Genomic DNA, 16,506 nt, shown 5'->3' with positions numbered 1-16,506 from the left:
CACCCATATGCAGGCACAAATATGCACACACACATACACACACGCTCTCCTGCAAACACACTCACACATATGCAAAATAGCTGCAGCGCCCAGTAATTACAGAAGATGGGAGCCATTAACTAGTTGTAATATAGCATCTCCATCCTATTGCTGCCGTCTTTGTTTCCATCCTGGGGACCAAACTATTCCCACATCAACAGGGATAGCGAGTTCATACAATTAAATAAAATAGTAAACAAACAGTGAGAGTCAAGTCCAAGAGGCGTGTACTGAGTCACGTCCAAGATCTTTCAGCAGATGATTTTTTTTTTCACATGCGCAAATCATCTGAGTATGTAATAAAAAGCAAAAATGGCTTGAGTCAGTTTTGATCATAGACTGATTATTCACACTCAGTATGATATGTAATTGTAACAGTCTTTCCTGATTTCACTTCGTAAACATTAAATTTCACATGGACAGCTTCCTTTGACAACTCATTACGTGGACCAAAAAGTAAAATAAATTAGTAAATGATAATAATAATAAAATAAATTTCGATCAAAATCATAACAAACGATTGACAATGTTGAGATGCAGTGCCTGAAGGAATCGCTTCTCGTTATCAATCTTTCCAAATCCAATCATGTTGTCATCACATTGTTGCATAATCCAGTTTACTGAAAGATGATGCTGTGCCTCCTTCTACTTTGTTTTAAGGCTGGGAATCTAGTTGTATTATTATTACTATGGGTTATTTTATACTGGTGCCAGTGTAAATTTTAAAAAAAAAATTACATGTTGGTTGTTCTTAAACTGAGGAAGGTGTATGTGGCATGCTGTGTCCGTCATGATGCAGATGGCTGAACAAACTGAGTCTTGTATGCAGAACCAGCTTTCATATTACTCACTCTGTGTGCATGTGTGTGTGTGTGTGCACAACTGCTAGATGCACTGTCTTTGTTTCATGTCTGGCCCTGCAGGGGACCCTCACAATGCTCCCTCTGTCCCTGCGACGCCTCATCTGTCTTCAATTTCTGACAGTCGTCTGGAATCGTTGAAACATTAACCAAGATGCTCATTTTAAAAAAATATATTAAAAAACAAAACAAAATTTTAAAAACCCCACAAATTTTTATCTATATTTTTATTCAGATTCATGATAGACTTGGGTATGCCAAGCAAGTTGGACCTAGCCCAATCACATAAGTGTTCTTAGTGCTTAAATCACGAGGTCAGAGTGGGATATGCACTGTAAGTCACAGCCTGCCAGTTAGCGTAAATTAAAGAGGCAGGCACACGTCTGAAAACCTGATAGACAGAGGCAGATGGAGAAAGACCCGCAGCTGGGCACAGTACCTCTTCTTGCCAGGTCCTTGGCAGTTTCTTTGCCTATACCAGTGTTGGCTCCAGTGATGACCACTGTTTTCCCATCTAACCTCTCCTCAGAAGACCAGTGGTTACAGCACACACCCCTGAACAAGAGGCAAGTAAAAGCATTGATTATATATTTTTCCTTAAAGTTTTAAAGACCTGATCTTTATTTGGACACAAAAGAGTCTATAAATCAGCACATGCTCTCATACTAACTATTCAACATCAGACTTACACATACTGCATCTGTAACAGAGTATATTACATCAGTTGGTTTCCAGAATAATTGCGCAAGTCGTCTAAACAGATTCATGCTCAAAGCTCTTTTTTCCGTTTTCAAAATTTGCATAAAAACACCAATAAAACCACGACGCAAATCACTCTGCAAAATCTGGTGACACAGTGGATAATCTTCAAATATCTCACACTGCTGGTATTATTAGAGCCAGCTACCTAACCTTTAACGTTTTCTGCAGGCTCTATTTTATGTATTTTTCTCCTACCTGCAGTACATTCTTCCTCAAAGAGCAACAGGTTTCCACCTTAGGACCTCTGCGACAATACAGCTCCTTTCTCCGCCACAACACTTTATCAGCGGGTTCCGTGCTTTTCATCTGTCAGCCACCTCTCCTCGTTTTCTTTTGCGTATAGGTGCCGGGGCCAATCAGGGGCGGGCTGACGCATAATTGATTCACAAGTTACAGGCTGTGGGAGCAGCCGGCTCTCCTGCCGCCTCCTGCTGTCGGAGAGACTCGAGTTATGGGGTTAGCTGAGGCGAGAGTGTGATAATTCACCACTGCGGTGTGTGATACCACCGAGAACGTGGAAAACCCAAAGTTAAAACGTGCCTCACTTCACTATGTAGCAACATGCCAGAGCTAAAATCCTAATGATGTAAGAGTCTAATAAAAATGGGAAGTCTGTTTTTTTTTCACTCACAAACGGACACACAAGGACACACAATGCTATATCAGGGATGTTTCTTTATTGGAAGCTGTTACATTTGTCTTAGCCTTCAGATCAAAGGTGAAGTTTATCTCCAGCGGATGCCCAACAGGTGGCAGCTCACAGCCCACAGCTTCAGGGCTGTGCCGTCATCCTGGCCGGCATTGGAGCTCTCTGCTCTGGAGCAGTTTCTGTGGGGAAAGGAGTGAATGGACAATACATAAGCACATCGTTTAAGTGAGCTATACATTTCCATCGCTGTAACATAAAGTGCACTAAAACATGTGATAATTAAAATGTAACCAGCTGATAGTTAGAAGATAGTAGATAAAATAGAGACACAATTGGATAACTGTAAGGTAATATTTGGTGCATTACTACGTGTAAATTAATCAAACTCCACACTTTCTTCATTGATCATTACATTTCTAATTTATTCTTTTTCGTTACTTCAGGTAGTTACTCATTGCTTCAGGGCTGCATGACCATCAACAGACTCGGTTTAAAATGAATCAAATGTGAGTTATAGCCATGGGTGGAGATACAGTATTTTCCGGTCGTGCTGAGCGATTTGGAGACTGAAAAACAGATAACGCTGTTCTTTCTAAGAAAGGTGCATATTATAAAATATTTATTATCTAACGAATCACTTATACAGAATGACTCATAGATCTTTAGTAATTACCCATTAATTAGTGTATTAAGAATTATTCGGATGATATCGATGAATGGCTCCTCTCGTCTTTCATGATTCTTTAATCACACCTGTTTTATAGCGATTAAGCAAGTTTTTGTCTGTAATTGTAAATAGTTTTCACGCTGACCTGTAGTATCCTCCAGTGACCAGCTGATTCTCAGGAGTGACGGTACAGTAGATGGTGGTGTAGGCTCCCTCTGCTGGGGTCCTGATCAGAAACCCGAAGTTCTTGACTACATCCAGAAGAGGGCGCCTTATATACCTTAAAATGTCAGTGTTCACGAAGCCGGGGTCAACTGAGTAGGCTGTGATACCTAGAACTGGAGGGATTGGTATAAATATTATTTATCCAACCTGAAATGAAGCAGATCCTTGATAACAGCTTGTAGTCACACATGAGTGGACACATCAGTAAAGTAAAACACCCAGAATATATAGTTTCACTTGATTTAGAAAAAAAAAGTTACAGAAAGCCTTGACTCATATCTGGGAAGAAATGACAGCATTATTAGTGAATGAGGAGTGATTTGCTGGGCAACAATTAAGTCTTTAACACAACTTATTTCCCTGTGCTCTGATGTCGCCCAGAGCGGTTGTGGTTGAGGCATGGGACTCTCACACTGTTGAGATAAGATCCGCTTTCTCCTTGCATAAGGAAGGCGAGGTAGACAGGCAAAAGACGACACATAATGACTAGATAATATTTCAGTCTCTGCGTCCCTACCCTCTGTCCTTTTGGCCAGCTCTCTGGTGAACAGGACATTAGCCAGCTTGCTCTGTGCGTAGGCCCTGAAGTGATGGTAATCCTTCTCCCCTTTCAGATCATCAAAATGGATCTTGCCAAAGAGGTGAGCTGCTGATGACAGGTTGATGACCCGAGATGGGGCCGAGTGCTTCAGCAAGTCCAGCAGCAGAAAAGTCAAGAAGAAATGACCTAAATGGGTGGTAGGAGAGAAAAGGCGAGGAGTTTTAAGCCACCACTGATCACATATTTAGCAGTAACAACAGGAGCTGACTGACAACTCATCTGCTCTTTTGCTAAAGTCTGTTTCAATCTAACATGTTTGTCATTAACTAAACCTTGTGTGTTTTTTCCTCCTACCCAAGTGATTGACTCCAAACTGCATCTCAATTCCATCCACTGTCCTGGCAAAAGGACACACAGCCACGCCTGCATTGTTGATCAGATAGTGAAGAGCTTTCTCAGCTGTGAAAACAGGATAATTGTTACCACCATCACAGTATTTAGAAGGAAAAAAGAATGCACGCACTACTCTGAAGTCCGCGTGTGTGTTGCGTGTGCCACCCACTGTTGTAGATATTCTCAGCAAACTGGCATATTGATTTGGTGTCAGCCAGATCCAGTTGCCTGGTGACTACCTTCGCTCCCTTCACCTCCCTCATGACGTCGCAAGCAGCTTGCTCTCCCTTCGCCATGTCTCTGCACGCCAAGATCACCCGGGCGCCTACAGGAGATTAATTCCTCTTGTTTGCGTGTACATGCATGTTTGACATTTGAACAAGATAGCACGATTTCAACACATATGTCTGGGCCAGTTTGGCAGTCTTTGTGTCGTGGCAGTATGCTCTGAACTTAATCCCTCTGCCTGCCTTTGATTAACCAGTAACGATACATGAGTTCATTAGAATTATGCGCTATCATCAAATTCGACAGTTTATGTTTGAGTAACCTGATTGTATTTATTATATTTGCGGGAACAGGAAGCTTCAAGTGCACAAGTTCACAAGTACACTGAGTCACGCAGACGAGAAAGAATATGACAACAATTGTAAAGAAATTTGTTACTCATCATTGCATTTGCTGTCTTTACATGTGCAGCGCTGTTTTCTTGCCTCTGCTAGCCAGGTCTTTAACTGTCTCTTTTCCTATTCCAGCGTTGCCCCCCGTCACTATAGCTGTCTTCCCATCTAGACGTGTATCTGAAGACCATGTGGGGATGAAGAGAGACCTGTGGAGTGAGACACCTTTATCTCAGATGGATGAATGAAAAGCTACCGTCAGACTTTTCCCCCTTTCTGGTGATGATGTACAAAAACTTACCTGATTGCTTGCATTTCCAAAGTAAAATAAAACTGTGATATCCCTACTCAAAAATTGTTTTCGCTGATGTTGAAAAGTCCCAGAGATGTGGAGGCACAGGACTGAGAGAGAAAGCAAACATGACTGCCTTTTAAATGGTAAGCTGTTGTCAGACAGAAATACCCCTCTGTTGGAACTCATCACTGGTGCTAATCAATTAAGGCGGAATTTCAAGATAAGCGTCATATGATTGGTGATGCAGTATTTTAAAGAATCAAAGAAACAGAGAAGTATTTGTTTAAGAGGTTTCAGCTCAATAATGCGTACCAAACTAAGTATTTGAAATGACTCAGCAAACTAGATTTAAGACACTGAATCTTTATTTACTGTAAAAGGAAAGTAAACCCTTTTCAATTCTAAGGCTTTATAAATCAGGGATCAATAAAAATCCCTGGTCCTTAATATAAGGCTGTTTAACGAGAACTAGCACTATCCCCTCACAGCAGCAACATCCGGGGTTCGAATCCAGGCAGGACTCAGTGGAGTTTGCATTCACCATCCAAAGACAAGAATGGGGTTAGTTTAATTGGTGATTCTAAACTGGCCGTAGGTGAGACTGTGAGTGTGAACGGTTTTCCGCCTCTCTCTGTGTTATCCCTGTGACAGACACAGAAAAAAAAGACTCATCACAACCCCATGCCGAGGTCCTGTGGGTGCAAAACAAGGCCAAATAATCGCTCCTCCACCACCATGCGTAACACTTGGTATGAGGCATTTGTGCTGATATGCTGTGTTTGGTTTTCAAGAAATGTGGCATTGTGGATTAAGACCAAACACTCTACTTTGGTTTCATCTGGTCAAAGGACGTTGCTTCAGAAGTTTGTGGTTTGTTCAGATGCAGCCGTGCCAACCTAAGCTGTTCTGCTTTGTTCATTTTAGAGAAAAGAGCGTTTGTCCTGCAACCCTTCCAAAAAAGTCATACTTTCCTTTTGAACAATAATGGCCCGATCTGAGTGCGTTTGCTCTCAGCAAGATTGGCAACTGTCTAGAATGTTTTGCAGTTGCCAATCTAGCTCACGGTGCTCAGTGATGGCCTTATAACCCTTTCCAGACTGATAGACAGCCTCTTTTAATCATTCGTAATATCTTTCCGCTATGGCATTGTGCTTCCACACAAACAAACAGCCAAAAGCCCTGCTTTTAGAGTTGCTCGCACTGACTGTGTGATGCTGATGTATTAATTACAAGCACTTGATCAGCATCACCTGGCTGCTACTTACACTCTTAATTCCTATGGAAGCATTAAAAGGGTGTGTTTAGCGTTTCACACACTATTTCTGCATTTTGCCTTAGTTTTCGTTGACACAGCGTATGCTCATATTTGTAGTTCTTCGCGGTTGTATTTGTCTGATTTTTTCACATGACTGTATGTAGCTGTATTTACCTTTTCTCTGAAAATTTTCTTCCTTTTCTGCATTAGAATTATTATTATTAGTCTATTATTAATGTGTCGTAGATGTAACAAAATCACAAGAGCAAATTTTTCAATTAAATTTGTAAGACACTCATTAAAAAGATTCTTATGTATAAAAATGTGAAAGTTCCACACAGTTTCATTCATTCATTATGTATTTATCAGCTAACATCTGCTGCTTCCATTCAAAGCAGTTCATCATATTTACATCCTCTCAAAAGCAAAATCATTATCTTTGAAGAAACTAGAAACTCCATCTGCTGTCAGTGCTGAGTAACGAATCTCAGCTGTAATGATCTTTTGCGAGTCTGCAGCTGGAATCCAAAACTTGCTTCCACAGGTGAGATGACTGTAATTTCAGCACATCAGCACTGTGGATTTTCTGGTGCTTTCCGCAGGTCTGCGCTGTCACCTGGTTACACCGACTGTCAGGTTATTAAACCAACAGCTGATTGGGCTTTTTCTCATGCCTCGAAAGTGCTCCAGTATGAAAGACAAACCCTTTCTCAAGAGCCCATTTCCTCTTTTCCAGTGATCTCGATTCCTCTTTTAAAATTGCAATCAAATAAATAAGGTGGTACACAATAATATGTCTGTATGTCTGTTTAGAAATGCCTATACAAATGCAACAAACAGATGCATCTCGTTTCTTGTGTTGCTGAAACTGTAAACATGAACATTTATCCATGATTTGTTGTCTTGTTTATCATCTTAACCTGCACTTACCACTAGGAGGCACACTATAGCAACACAAGGTGGTTGCTACCCTACATATAAGTCAAATGAAAGGCTGTTCTCTCACACATGAAAAGAAAAGAAAAAGCTGAAATCATTTAAATGTGCAGTCGGGCTCTGTGTTGGCCAGCCAGCCAGTTCTCATGTAAACCATGTGAAAGCTAGTCATAACTTCCTGTTTTCACAAACAACCATAAAATAAGCTGAGACAAGACGCACTCTTACACACATGCACACACACATATAAACATACTCCTGCTGACCCAAACCAGGCCCAAATGAGTGCTGCCAGTTCCTCTCATGTGGTCTCTCTGTGACGCTAGCTGGTCTGACTGCTAGATTAGTTTCTCCTCACAGCTGCTTGCCATCCCGGGGCTGATGAAAGGCTGCCTGTCTGTCAACACAGGGACAAAGGCACAGAGGCCTTGCCACATGTGTAATTAGCATTGCTTCACAAAGATTATAGATCATCTTGTGGAGATAAATGAAGCCTTGGTTGTGTTTTGTCAATCTCCCCCCCCCCTAAAATAGGAAAGTTGACCAAGAGTAACCACAGAATGCAGGATGGCAGCCATCCGTGAAAAAAATTAGATGCAAAACATTTAATTTCGATCAAAATAGTCTTTCAGTAATTCATTGCAATAGATTTGATTTATATGTACATTTTTTGTTTGTTTGTTTTTTGCATAGCTGCATACATATGGCAGGGCTATAAATTAACAGTTCATTGAAACTCCTGTGTGCGCTTCGCTGTTAATGGCACCACTCGACTTCACAAAATCCACACAATAAATCAATTGACAGCATATTCATTCGTCTTTGAGAAACAGATGAAATATATACACACACTGATCACATCTGAAACTTCTGAAATACACACAAACAATCTGCCTCGTAAAATCTTTCTTTTTTTTCCTTTTTTTTTTTTTTAAACAAAACCATTATTATTAACAAGCATCGGAAGGCCTGGGCATTAAAATCGAATAAAAGAAATCACTAATAGAATAGCTTATCAAATGCATAGCATTTTGTTTCGAAGACAAAAACTGCACTTGTGTTGCAGTAGGGAGAAAATAAAGTCTACAAACAAGCATCGTACCAAGACTGGACGTGTCTCTTAAAAAATAAACAGATCCTGCAGGCAAGAAAGAAGAATTCACTCATTGATATGTTTAAAATTCTGTCCAGCCAGATCTTATTGTGGCTTGCATATTCAAAGTTCTATGATACAACAACTAAAACGCATGTTCCACACGGTGGATATTCCGTTACGCAAGTATCAAAATCATCCAGACTTACAAAAGTTAAAAACTAAGAGCTTACAGATGTTACCTAAAGCAAGTAATCAATAGAAATGTGTGGGACATTAAATATTTTGTAACTTCTTTGTATCGAGACCAAGCTGTAAGTTCAATGCAACGATAAAAATATTATGCACCTGCAGTATGAACTCTACTTCCACATCCATTTCACAACAAAATTCCCCATCACTGTCTGGAATGGAGGGAGTTTCCATCTGAAAAGGCCAGCAGCTTTTCTTCTTTTTTTTTCTGGGAATAGATTCCCGTGGCAAGATTCAGTGACTAATGTCTGAAATAGGCCAGGTTATAGATGGTTCATTAGTAAGACAACTGTGGAGACACAGAGTCAGATTCCCAAAAGACTGATCTCCCAGTTATCTGACTGATCACTTTAAAATGACTTTACACCATCCTTTCCTTGTTTTTATCTGGAAAACAGACATGACAAGACACATTTGTTCTTCATTATTACTATAACTTATTTGATGTACACCTCTTAGCCATAACACTAAACCCACCATTCTGCCAAAAATAAAAAACCAAAAAAAAAAAAAACCCCTCTGCTGTGCATGCACATGAGCCCACTGAGGGTGTCCTGTGGTGTCTGGCCAGTGGGTCCTTTGGGTCCTGTGCGCCTCTGCAGATCAGGCTTGTTCTTGCTAACTCAGCAGATGTTTGATTGGACTGCCATGTGTTATGCCAAGTTGTCGAGCAGTTTTTTTGTTGTGACAGGACACTCTGTCCCGTTGGAGAGAATTCTGTTGTCAGGGGATGCCGTTGCCATGGAGGGATGTGACTGATCTTTAACGATGTTTAGGTGGGTGGTATGAGTCAATGGAAGAGGACCCAAGATTTCCCAGCAGAACATTGCATTGTAACAATATAATCAACATGATTCATTTCAGCTGACAGCAGTTTTAATGTTGTGGCTGATTGGTGTAATCAAAAGATAACATAGGCACCCAGACTATGGCGATGATCTCTGAAGTGACATAAAACAAAGCAAAGCCACCGTCCGCTTTTCACTTTCCCAGTGATTGCTCCTCCATCGCTTCCTGGACTGGCAGTGTTTCATCTTGCAAAGTACAGTGGGAAATGTAGTCCCCTTGTGATCTCAAGCTGGTCTGAAAAAACGGAGCAGTCTCAGTGGCTTCTTCCTGGACAGGGTTGCCGAAGCCATCATCCCGCTCCACCTCGTCGCTGCCGTGAGACGTCTGGCTGACGCAGACAACAATGACGTCACCGCTAAAGTTCATCACTTGACCGCTGGAGATGAAGGTGGTGTTGTGGTTCCCAGACACCTGACCTAAATAGAAAAGTAACACAGAGGAGGCGTAAATGGTTAGGAGGCTATTTATAGACGATGTCTGAGAAAATCTTTCGTTTCACGTGAAAATCATAAACACTGTATCCCCAGACTGGTGTAGAAAATGCCGATGCAATAACAGCCTATTGTGAAATTCAACGAGATGTGTTGCTATAATTGTAGGGTTGTGTAGGACTTTCATTTTTCCTGTACAAACAGGCTTCCAGAGCCCTATTTCATGACACAAGTGAAGAAGGGACTAACTGTTGGCTAACCTCATGTGACAAATGGACAGTGGGTGTAATGACTTTGCAGGATGACCACAAAAAGGCAACGGCTACAGAGACCGCCATATCATATCCTTCTCGACATAGCTCCGTCAGTATCCAGCACTTCTAACTAAGTGAAACTCAAGACCACTAAAGGGAAGCAATTTGTCACAGGTTTTGGGGTTTTAAGGATTCAACTGAACAATTTCTTTTTAAATGTGCTGCTCCATCCACGAACATCTCAGTGTCTAATCTCCATCCTACAGTTGCTTTCCTGCCAAACACAAACTTGTATCAATACCCTTTGTGCCAGTGCCTGTATATTGTTCACCTACAGAGTTAAACCAGCAGGTGAATTAGGAAATAAATAGTTTTGTTTTGTAAATCGCATTACACCGCATCAAACCTCTGGTTCCTATTTTCTCCAGCCTCCTGTCTGACTTTCCAGGCGACAGAGGAGGCCAAACCTCCATGACTCACAGCTTATGTTCCATCTGTTCACACATATGCACACGCACACACATACAGTAAATGTAAGAAAATGCACTAACAGGCATTTTCACACCTACACATACACATATGCGCTCAAAAGCACATGCAGCCAAAGGCAAACGCTACCACAGACTCTCAAAATGTGTGTGTCTCTGTTTCAGTATCCAATCGCATTTCCCGGAATACCAGTCTGAGAGGGCAAGCTTGAAAATATGCCATTTCACCACAGCTCTGAAAACAATGCTCTGAGGAATCTGCTTGGGTCTTCTGTTTATCCTCTCTCAGTACCACGTTGATCTTTTTGGATACCCAAAAACTGTGCTGACAGGGGTAAAACTGACTTGTGCATATTCTCTATCAGAATCTGCCAATTTTTCATGGATAGGTGTCAGCTTAAGTCTTTGATTGTCAGACTAAATGTGGGTCATTAGCCCTATTGAGCTGACGCTCAACAAAGGCAGCCCCAAAATTGCCCTGAGCCGGTCAGTAGCTAATAAATAAAACTAATGTGCACTGGGACGGCTACTGTGGGTGAGACAAGGGAAACCTCTGAACCTTGCCTAACCTTTAAATAGTATAGGCGGGAAGCCCTTGTGACAATTTTCATTACTGCATGATGGGAAACTGTGTTCACTTCAAGCCAGCAGATGTGTAATTAAAGTAACCAGTCATCAGTGAGAGTCAAAAAAAAAAAAAAAAAAAAAAGGCTTCACAAGTTGGTGTGTGTGAGTGTTTTTGTTGGGTTTGCGAGGTTATAAAAGCATTACTCAAGCTGAGCACATCTTGGTTCAATTAAAGCTGCGGTCACTTTGCGCAACCCTATGGAACTCTGGGTAAACAGGAGTTTTGTACTGTAGATGGCATACTCGACACTGGTGCACACATACACAAAGAGCAGTGTTTGTTAAGAGTGCGGTTCTGGTGGCTCACTAGCACATCACACACACACACACACATATCTTTTTCCTGCTCCCTGTGTGGCCCCGCCAAAATCCAGGCTCAGATTATCAATACTGGCTTTAATAAAAGCTATTTCTTGGAAACAATCACACAAACGCCATATTTTTACGCTGAGACCAATCCGCTGTCTATTCTGTGTTCGGCTAATAACGTTTGAGCTCGAGCTGACCACCGTCTCTATCAGACTGCTCAGATATTACTGCTTTTATAACTAACCATAACCACTAGGAGCTCGAGGCACAGAGAAGAAATGTTTCCCGTAGATTTTTCTCTTTGGCACAACCATAAGGTCTGTGTGAGAACAATGCATGCTCAACCCCGTGACTGTAAAACTTTCCATTAAAACCAATCTAAATTTCATTCTGTTATTCTTGGTGGCTAGTCCCACCTATGCTGTGGAAAGAGAACACTGCTATGTGGTGTATCCAATCATGTATGGGTATGACCCTGTGGCAACACAATGGCGACTGCCTACACAAACAGCGAACACAGAAATCCACCTGGCAAACACAACTGTGGTCCTGCAAACTTTGTAATGAGCCATTATCCCCATAACGCACAACCACTGTGTTTTTAGTTTTTATTGACGCTGCTGAGCGGTCACAGCAAAAAAATAGCCAGGAAATAGCCAGCTCCAAATCAGCTTTTCATTACCCCAAGAGGAGTAAAAATAGATTTGTGACTGTGCGACTCAACTGCTTGGGGGAAAAAAGTATATAATATAATATAATATAATATAATATAATATAATATAATATAATATAATAGACAAAAGTGTACATTAATTTTAAAAGCCATAATTCTGTCCTGTCAACACTTGATGATTACTATTAAGTTACTATTATTACTTAATATTTTACCTCCCCCACTAGTTTGGAGCTAGTACCTTATCACTTCTTTTTTTCCTTATCATTAACTTTTTTGGGGGGGGCTTCTCATATGATCAGTTTTTGAAATTTCATGTACCTGAGGTAAGATTTGGATCAGCCAGCTGACTCTGAAGGCTCTCCGGTGAGCACTCCAATTCTGACTCCTGTGATGAGAGCTTGTTGTCTCTGCTGTCCCCACAGGGAACTCCCTGGTCTTGCTCTGGGGCTGTGGCCTCAGGGGGCTTGTCCATGTAGAGCTCTCCAACAGATGGGGATGGCAACAAGGGGGTGACCGAGGTCATCGCAGAGGTCGTGCTGTGTTCTGTTGATGTGGAGTCTGTGCTCATCAGTCTGTACAACCCCTCCCATTTTGTTGGCGATCTCTCTTTCAGGTGAAATTTGAACTCCGGCGACATCTGGGACAATGGCAGGTAGAGTTCAGGAAGCGGACTGGTTGACTGGACGGCGGTGGAGGTGTGGAGGAGAGGAGGAGAAAGAGAAACAAGCGGTGCGACACCTGACTGACTCGTGGACACTTTCTTGAGATTTCCATCTTTAGCCTCTTTCCCACTTCCACCTCCATCCCTCTCTCCATCTAGCCCTCCGCATGAACACGATCCCGGTGTTCCAGGGCTGACAGCCTGGCTACAGTCCTCATTCTCCCCTACTTCCAGGGGCTCGTGGACAGGAATGACACACATGCAAGAACCTGTCAAAAGCCGGGACACGCTCACGACCTCTTCTTCTTCCGATACCTCTTCTGGTTCTCCAGATCTTTTGCTCTGATCCTCCATTGGTGTTTTCCTCTCAGTCCCTCCTTCCTCTGTCATCTCTTTTATGAAGGGCAGAGAGACCTTTACATCAGGAACAGAGATGGGCAAGGTGCACGAGGGGTTGTCAGCGGGGCTGGAGGGTGCTTGGTCGATAAGTTTGGTCACCTCACATGGCGTGCATTTTGAGGCACCAGAACCACCTCCTATTCCTCCTCCTGCTCCGCTGTGGTAAAGAGGAGCCAGTGTCTCCTAGAGTGAAGAAAACGATAAAAGAAGAGTTGTAAATTATTGCAAGTATGCACGTAAGATGATGTTAGATATATACAGGCGCTTTGCTTCAATGGAAAAAAAAAATTGTCACAAACAATAGAAAAAGTAGATGAAACAGCTTGCAACAAGTTTAGTTTCTATATGTATTCGGTTTTGTTTGAGGTTTTTTATTCTAACAGAAATTCCACCTTACCTGTTGTATCCGGGTCCTCTTCAGATTCTGGACACAGGATCGCAGATTTACTGAGAAATGAAACAACAAGATGTAAGTACTGAAAAAAATGCAGGAAAAAAAATGACAGTATTTATGAAAGTTCACGTTTTTGTGCCAACGTCTACATGTATGTGAAAGCAGTCGTACAGGCAGAAGAGAAAGGTTCATAGAGGATTTCGACCTACCAGAGAGTAACTTCATTTTGTCCTTGTAGCAGAAGAGAAGCAGAATGAGGGGACACAGAATGATAATGATTGACAGGACTGAAACCATCACCCAGAAGGACATAGGAATGACCGGGTCACCTGTAAGACAGACAATTATTGAGCTTGCTTTTAGTCTACTGTTTTTTCCCTCTCCACATTTAGTGTGACATTTAAGCCTCCAATTAACAGAAACGATTTTGTCACATGGAGAAATATGACATTGTATATGTCCGTGTCTTTCCAAACTCACGTGGTCCACACCCTGCATCGGCTTCAGCACTGCCTTGCTTGATCTCCTTGCTGCCATCAGCCTTGCAACTGAGAAAGAGGAAGAAGAAGAGGAATATTTAGACAATGAGAATGTAGTTCGTTTTTTTTTAGTTCTCCCTTCTACTCCACATTTTCCTACCAACGTGCTCAACTCGCAGTTCTGCAAAGATAACACCAGAAAGGCAGATGGATAGAGAGGAAAACAAAATTCTTTCTCTCTCCACCGTCATCATCATCGCCGATGATCTGTCAGGTCTGGCTGGCAGTGGAAGCTGATGTCTGCTCCAGCCAGGGTTCCAGAGGAAGTGGTGAATATATTACTCATAACCACTGCTGGCTGCCGGTAGGGACGGCTGCCCAACTGCATTTTCCCTTCACAATATGTCAAAAGATTCCAGGCTAAAAACACGTGTGTGCACGTGTGTGTAAGCGCTTACTTTGTCCACGGTTTGCACGGTTCGTCATCGTCCTTATCAGAGAAGAATCCTTTTGGACACGGCTCACACACCTTCCTCTGATCTATAATTAACAACACAAATCGTAATCTCGGATTTACAACTCGTTTGTAGGGACTTGTTATAAATGGGGGATGTTCTGCGTTGTGGACTTTCTCACCATGCTTTGTCTCAAGTCCCTGTCCGGGTCGGCAGGTGGGTATCTTCTCACAGAACTCACAGTTGATGGGGTAACACTGGAAGCCTTCAACACAGCGACATGGCTCCTCTTCTATCGAGTTTTCATTATTTCTCATAAAACCCAATCCTGTAGATTTAAAAGAAAAAGACAAAGGTACAAATGAAGTGAATGATTAAGTGTGTTAAATGCAAATTCCCACTCCACAGCTCAATACAAAGGAAAAATAATTCCATGATCTGAGCATTCTTGGCTACCACAACCCCGTTTGTATGAATATGGAGGTGTTGTGTAAAGAGTAAACAAAAAACTGAAGTGAAAATCATTTATTTGATTGAAAATAGCACACAAATAATGTATAAAAGTATGGAAAAGGTGGAAAATGTATTTATTGTGTTTCAAAAAACATTCGGAGAGGAGGGCAAGGAGATGTCTGTACACAAGCTTGTAAAAAAACAAAAAACAAAGGAGTCAGTGGATGGGCTCAGAAGCACTTCCAAACAGCACTGTCAGGAGACACAGGAGAGGGTGATATCTACAAAGGCCATATTAAAGTTCAATGATAAAAGTTTTCGCCCTTTTTGGAGGAAGGCCTTCATTATTTCAGCAGGACAATACCAAACGACATGGGGGGAAAAATCTGACCTACTGAAAATATCTGACCCATTATTAAACGAGGCAAACAAAGACCTTAACTGCTGAACAGCTTAAAACCTTATTGAGAATGAATTTAGCAAAAACGTTCAGATTTTTTTCACCAATATGCTCCCCGAGTCCCCAAAGACATATGGGGAGTTTTAAAAAGATGAGGCGATCCAACGTGGCAGTAAACCGTCTCAATCTCAACTTTTTAGAAATGGGACGGTGGCAAATGGTCTGCACTTCGTTAATGTTTACACAGCTTCATGATTTTTTTGGGAAAGGGGTTGCAAAAGAGAAACTAAAACATTAAAAACATGAGTATAAAATTAAATACTGTTGACTGGAGAGTATTCTTTTATGGTGTAGCTGTGGCTGTAGAGTATGTTTGGAAAGGTTGTTTGATCTTTGTCATTCAAGTAACCAGAGATTGCCAAATTAATAAGCAAAACGTTTTATAATTAATTAATTAACTTTTTAGAATTGAAATGAATGGTATTTGTCACAAGTAAGAAGTGAAAAATGGATTTAAATGTATGGAATTGATAAATAAATGAAGGTACTCACCCTGATCACAAAACTTCTGCTTAAGACAGCGATAGGCATTGTTCAAGCTGGGTTGATATTCTCCGTAACTGCATTTACGACATATAGTCTGAGCGGTATCAGTGCAGTCTTTAAACACATAATAGCCTAGTGGCAAAAAGAAGAGACAGTGGGTGTTAGGCAGAGGATTTAAGAACTCAGCATACATAATTACAATAACACAGAAAAGCCTAATTAAATAGAAGAAAACAAAAGAGAGACTGATAAAACTGGAGCTCCCTTCTTCTTTTTAAGCAGTTGATATATTTAGCAGTTTAAGTGTGTGTGTGTGTGTATCACGCATTTGTGGAAACACACGCACATGTCTGTGCCACTTTAAGCCAAAAAGATCTGCTTTTAAACATCCTTCCTCTTTTAGTTTAGAATATTTGTGAATGGAAAGCTATTTTTACTTTATGCTGACTCCACAGAGGAAACCAGATATGCATCCACTATCTGCGCGTGTGTGTGTGT

At 41.4% G+C, this 16,506-nt stretch overlaps 3 protein-coding genes across 5 annotated transcripts in view; all 3 read right to left on the bottom strand.

The window, feature by feature from the left end:
* LOC102198189 (retinol dehydrogenase 12) overlaps positions 1–2,024 on the bottom strand; it is a 6,354-nt gene extending 4,330 nt beyond the window's left edge. Inside the window, exons 1-2 of the mRNA XM_005722490.1 lie at positions 1,857–2,024; positions 1,339–1,454 (exon numbers count right to left, since the gene is read on the bottom strand). Of these exons, the coding sequence (XP_005722547.1) occupies positions 1,339–1,454; positions 1,857–1,867 (127 nt within the window). The 5' untranslated portion in view covers positions 1,868–2,024. The remainder of the gene's footprint in view (positions 1–1,338; positions 1,455–1,856) is intronic.
* Positions 2,025–2,316: 292 nt separating this feature from the next.
* LOC102197701 (retinol dehydrogenase 11) lies at positions 2,317–5,144 on the bottom strand. Of its 2 annotated transcripts, none has more exons than XM_005722489.2 (7): positions 5,058–5,144; positions 4,828–4,965; positions 4,306–4,461; positions 4,098–4,202; positions 3,720–3,929; positions 3,123–3,315; positions 2,317–2,489 (listed from the first exon to the last, which is right to left on the bottom strand). In XM_005722489.2, the coding sequence occupies exons 3-7, from the start codon at positions 4,430–4,432 to the stop codon at positions 2,387–2,389; spliced, it is 738 nt and encodes a 245-aa protein (XP_005722546.1). In that variant the 5' UTR covers positions 4,433–4,461; positions 4,828–4,965; positions 5,058–5,144; the 3' UTR covers positions 2,317–2,386. The 2 variants fall into 2 exon arrangements, with proteins under 2 accessions (XP_005722546.1, XP_005722545.1); XM_005722488.1 differs by having other exon boundaries at positions 4,850–4,965.
* A 2,989-nt stretch (positions 5,145–8,133) lies between these two features.
* tnfrsf11a (tumor necrosis factor receptor superfamily, member 11a, NFKB activator) overlaps positions 8,134–16,506 on the bottom strand; it is a 12,641-nt gene continuing 4,268 nt past the window's right edge. For both annotated transcript variants that reach the window (XM_013915273.1, XM_005722486.2), the window contains exons 3-10: positions 16,015–16,140; positions 14,791–14,937; positions 14,613–14,694; positions 14,156–14,223; positions 13,885–14,004; positions 13,679–13,728; positions 12,540–13,464; positions 8,134–9,852 (exon numbers count right to left, since the gene is read on the bottom strand). In XM_013915273.1, the coding sequence (XP_013770727.1) occupies positions 9,569–9,852; positions 12,540–13,464; positions 13,679–13,728; positions 13,885–14,004; positions 14,156–14,223; positions 14,613–14,694; positions 14,791–14,926 (1,665 nt within the window). In that variant the 5' untranslated portion in view covers positions 14,927–14,937; positions 16,015–16,140 and the 3' untranslated portion in view covers positions 8,134–9,568. The remainder of the gene's footprint in view (positions 9,853–12,539; positions 13,465–13,678; positions 13,729–13,884; positions 14,005–14,155; positions 14,224–14,612; positions 14,695–14,790; positions 14,938–16,014; positions 16,141–16,506) is intronic.

The sequence above is a fragment of the Pundamilia nyererei genome, unplaced genomic scaffold (assembly GCF_000239375.1).
Source record: "Pundamilia nyererei isolate P.nyererei 1_Seehausen unplaced genomic scaffold, PunNye1.0 scaffold00007, whole genome shotgun sequence".
Classification (NCBI taxonomy): domain Eukaryota; kingdom Metazoa; phylum Chordata; class Actinopteri; order Cichliformes; family Cichlidae; genus Pundamilia; species Pundamilia nyererei.
This window is presented reverse-complemented; position numbering and strand designations above follow the sequence as displayed.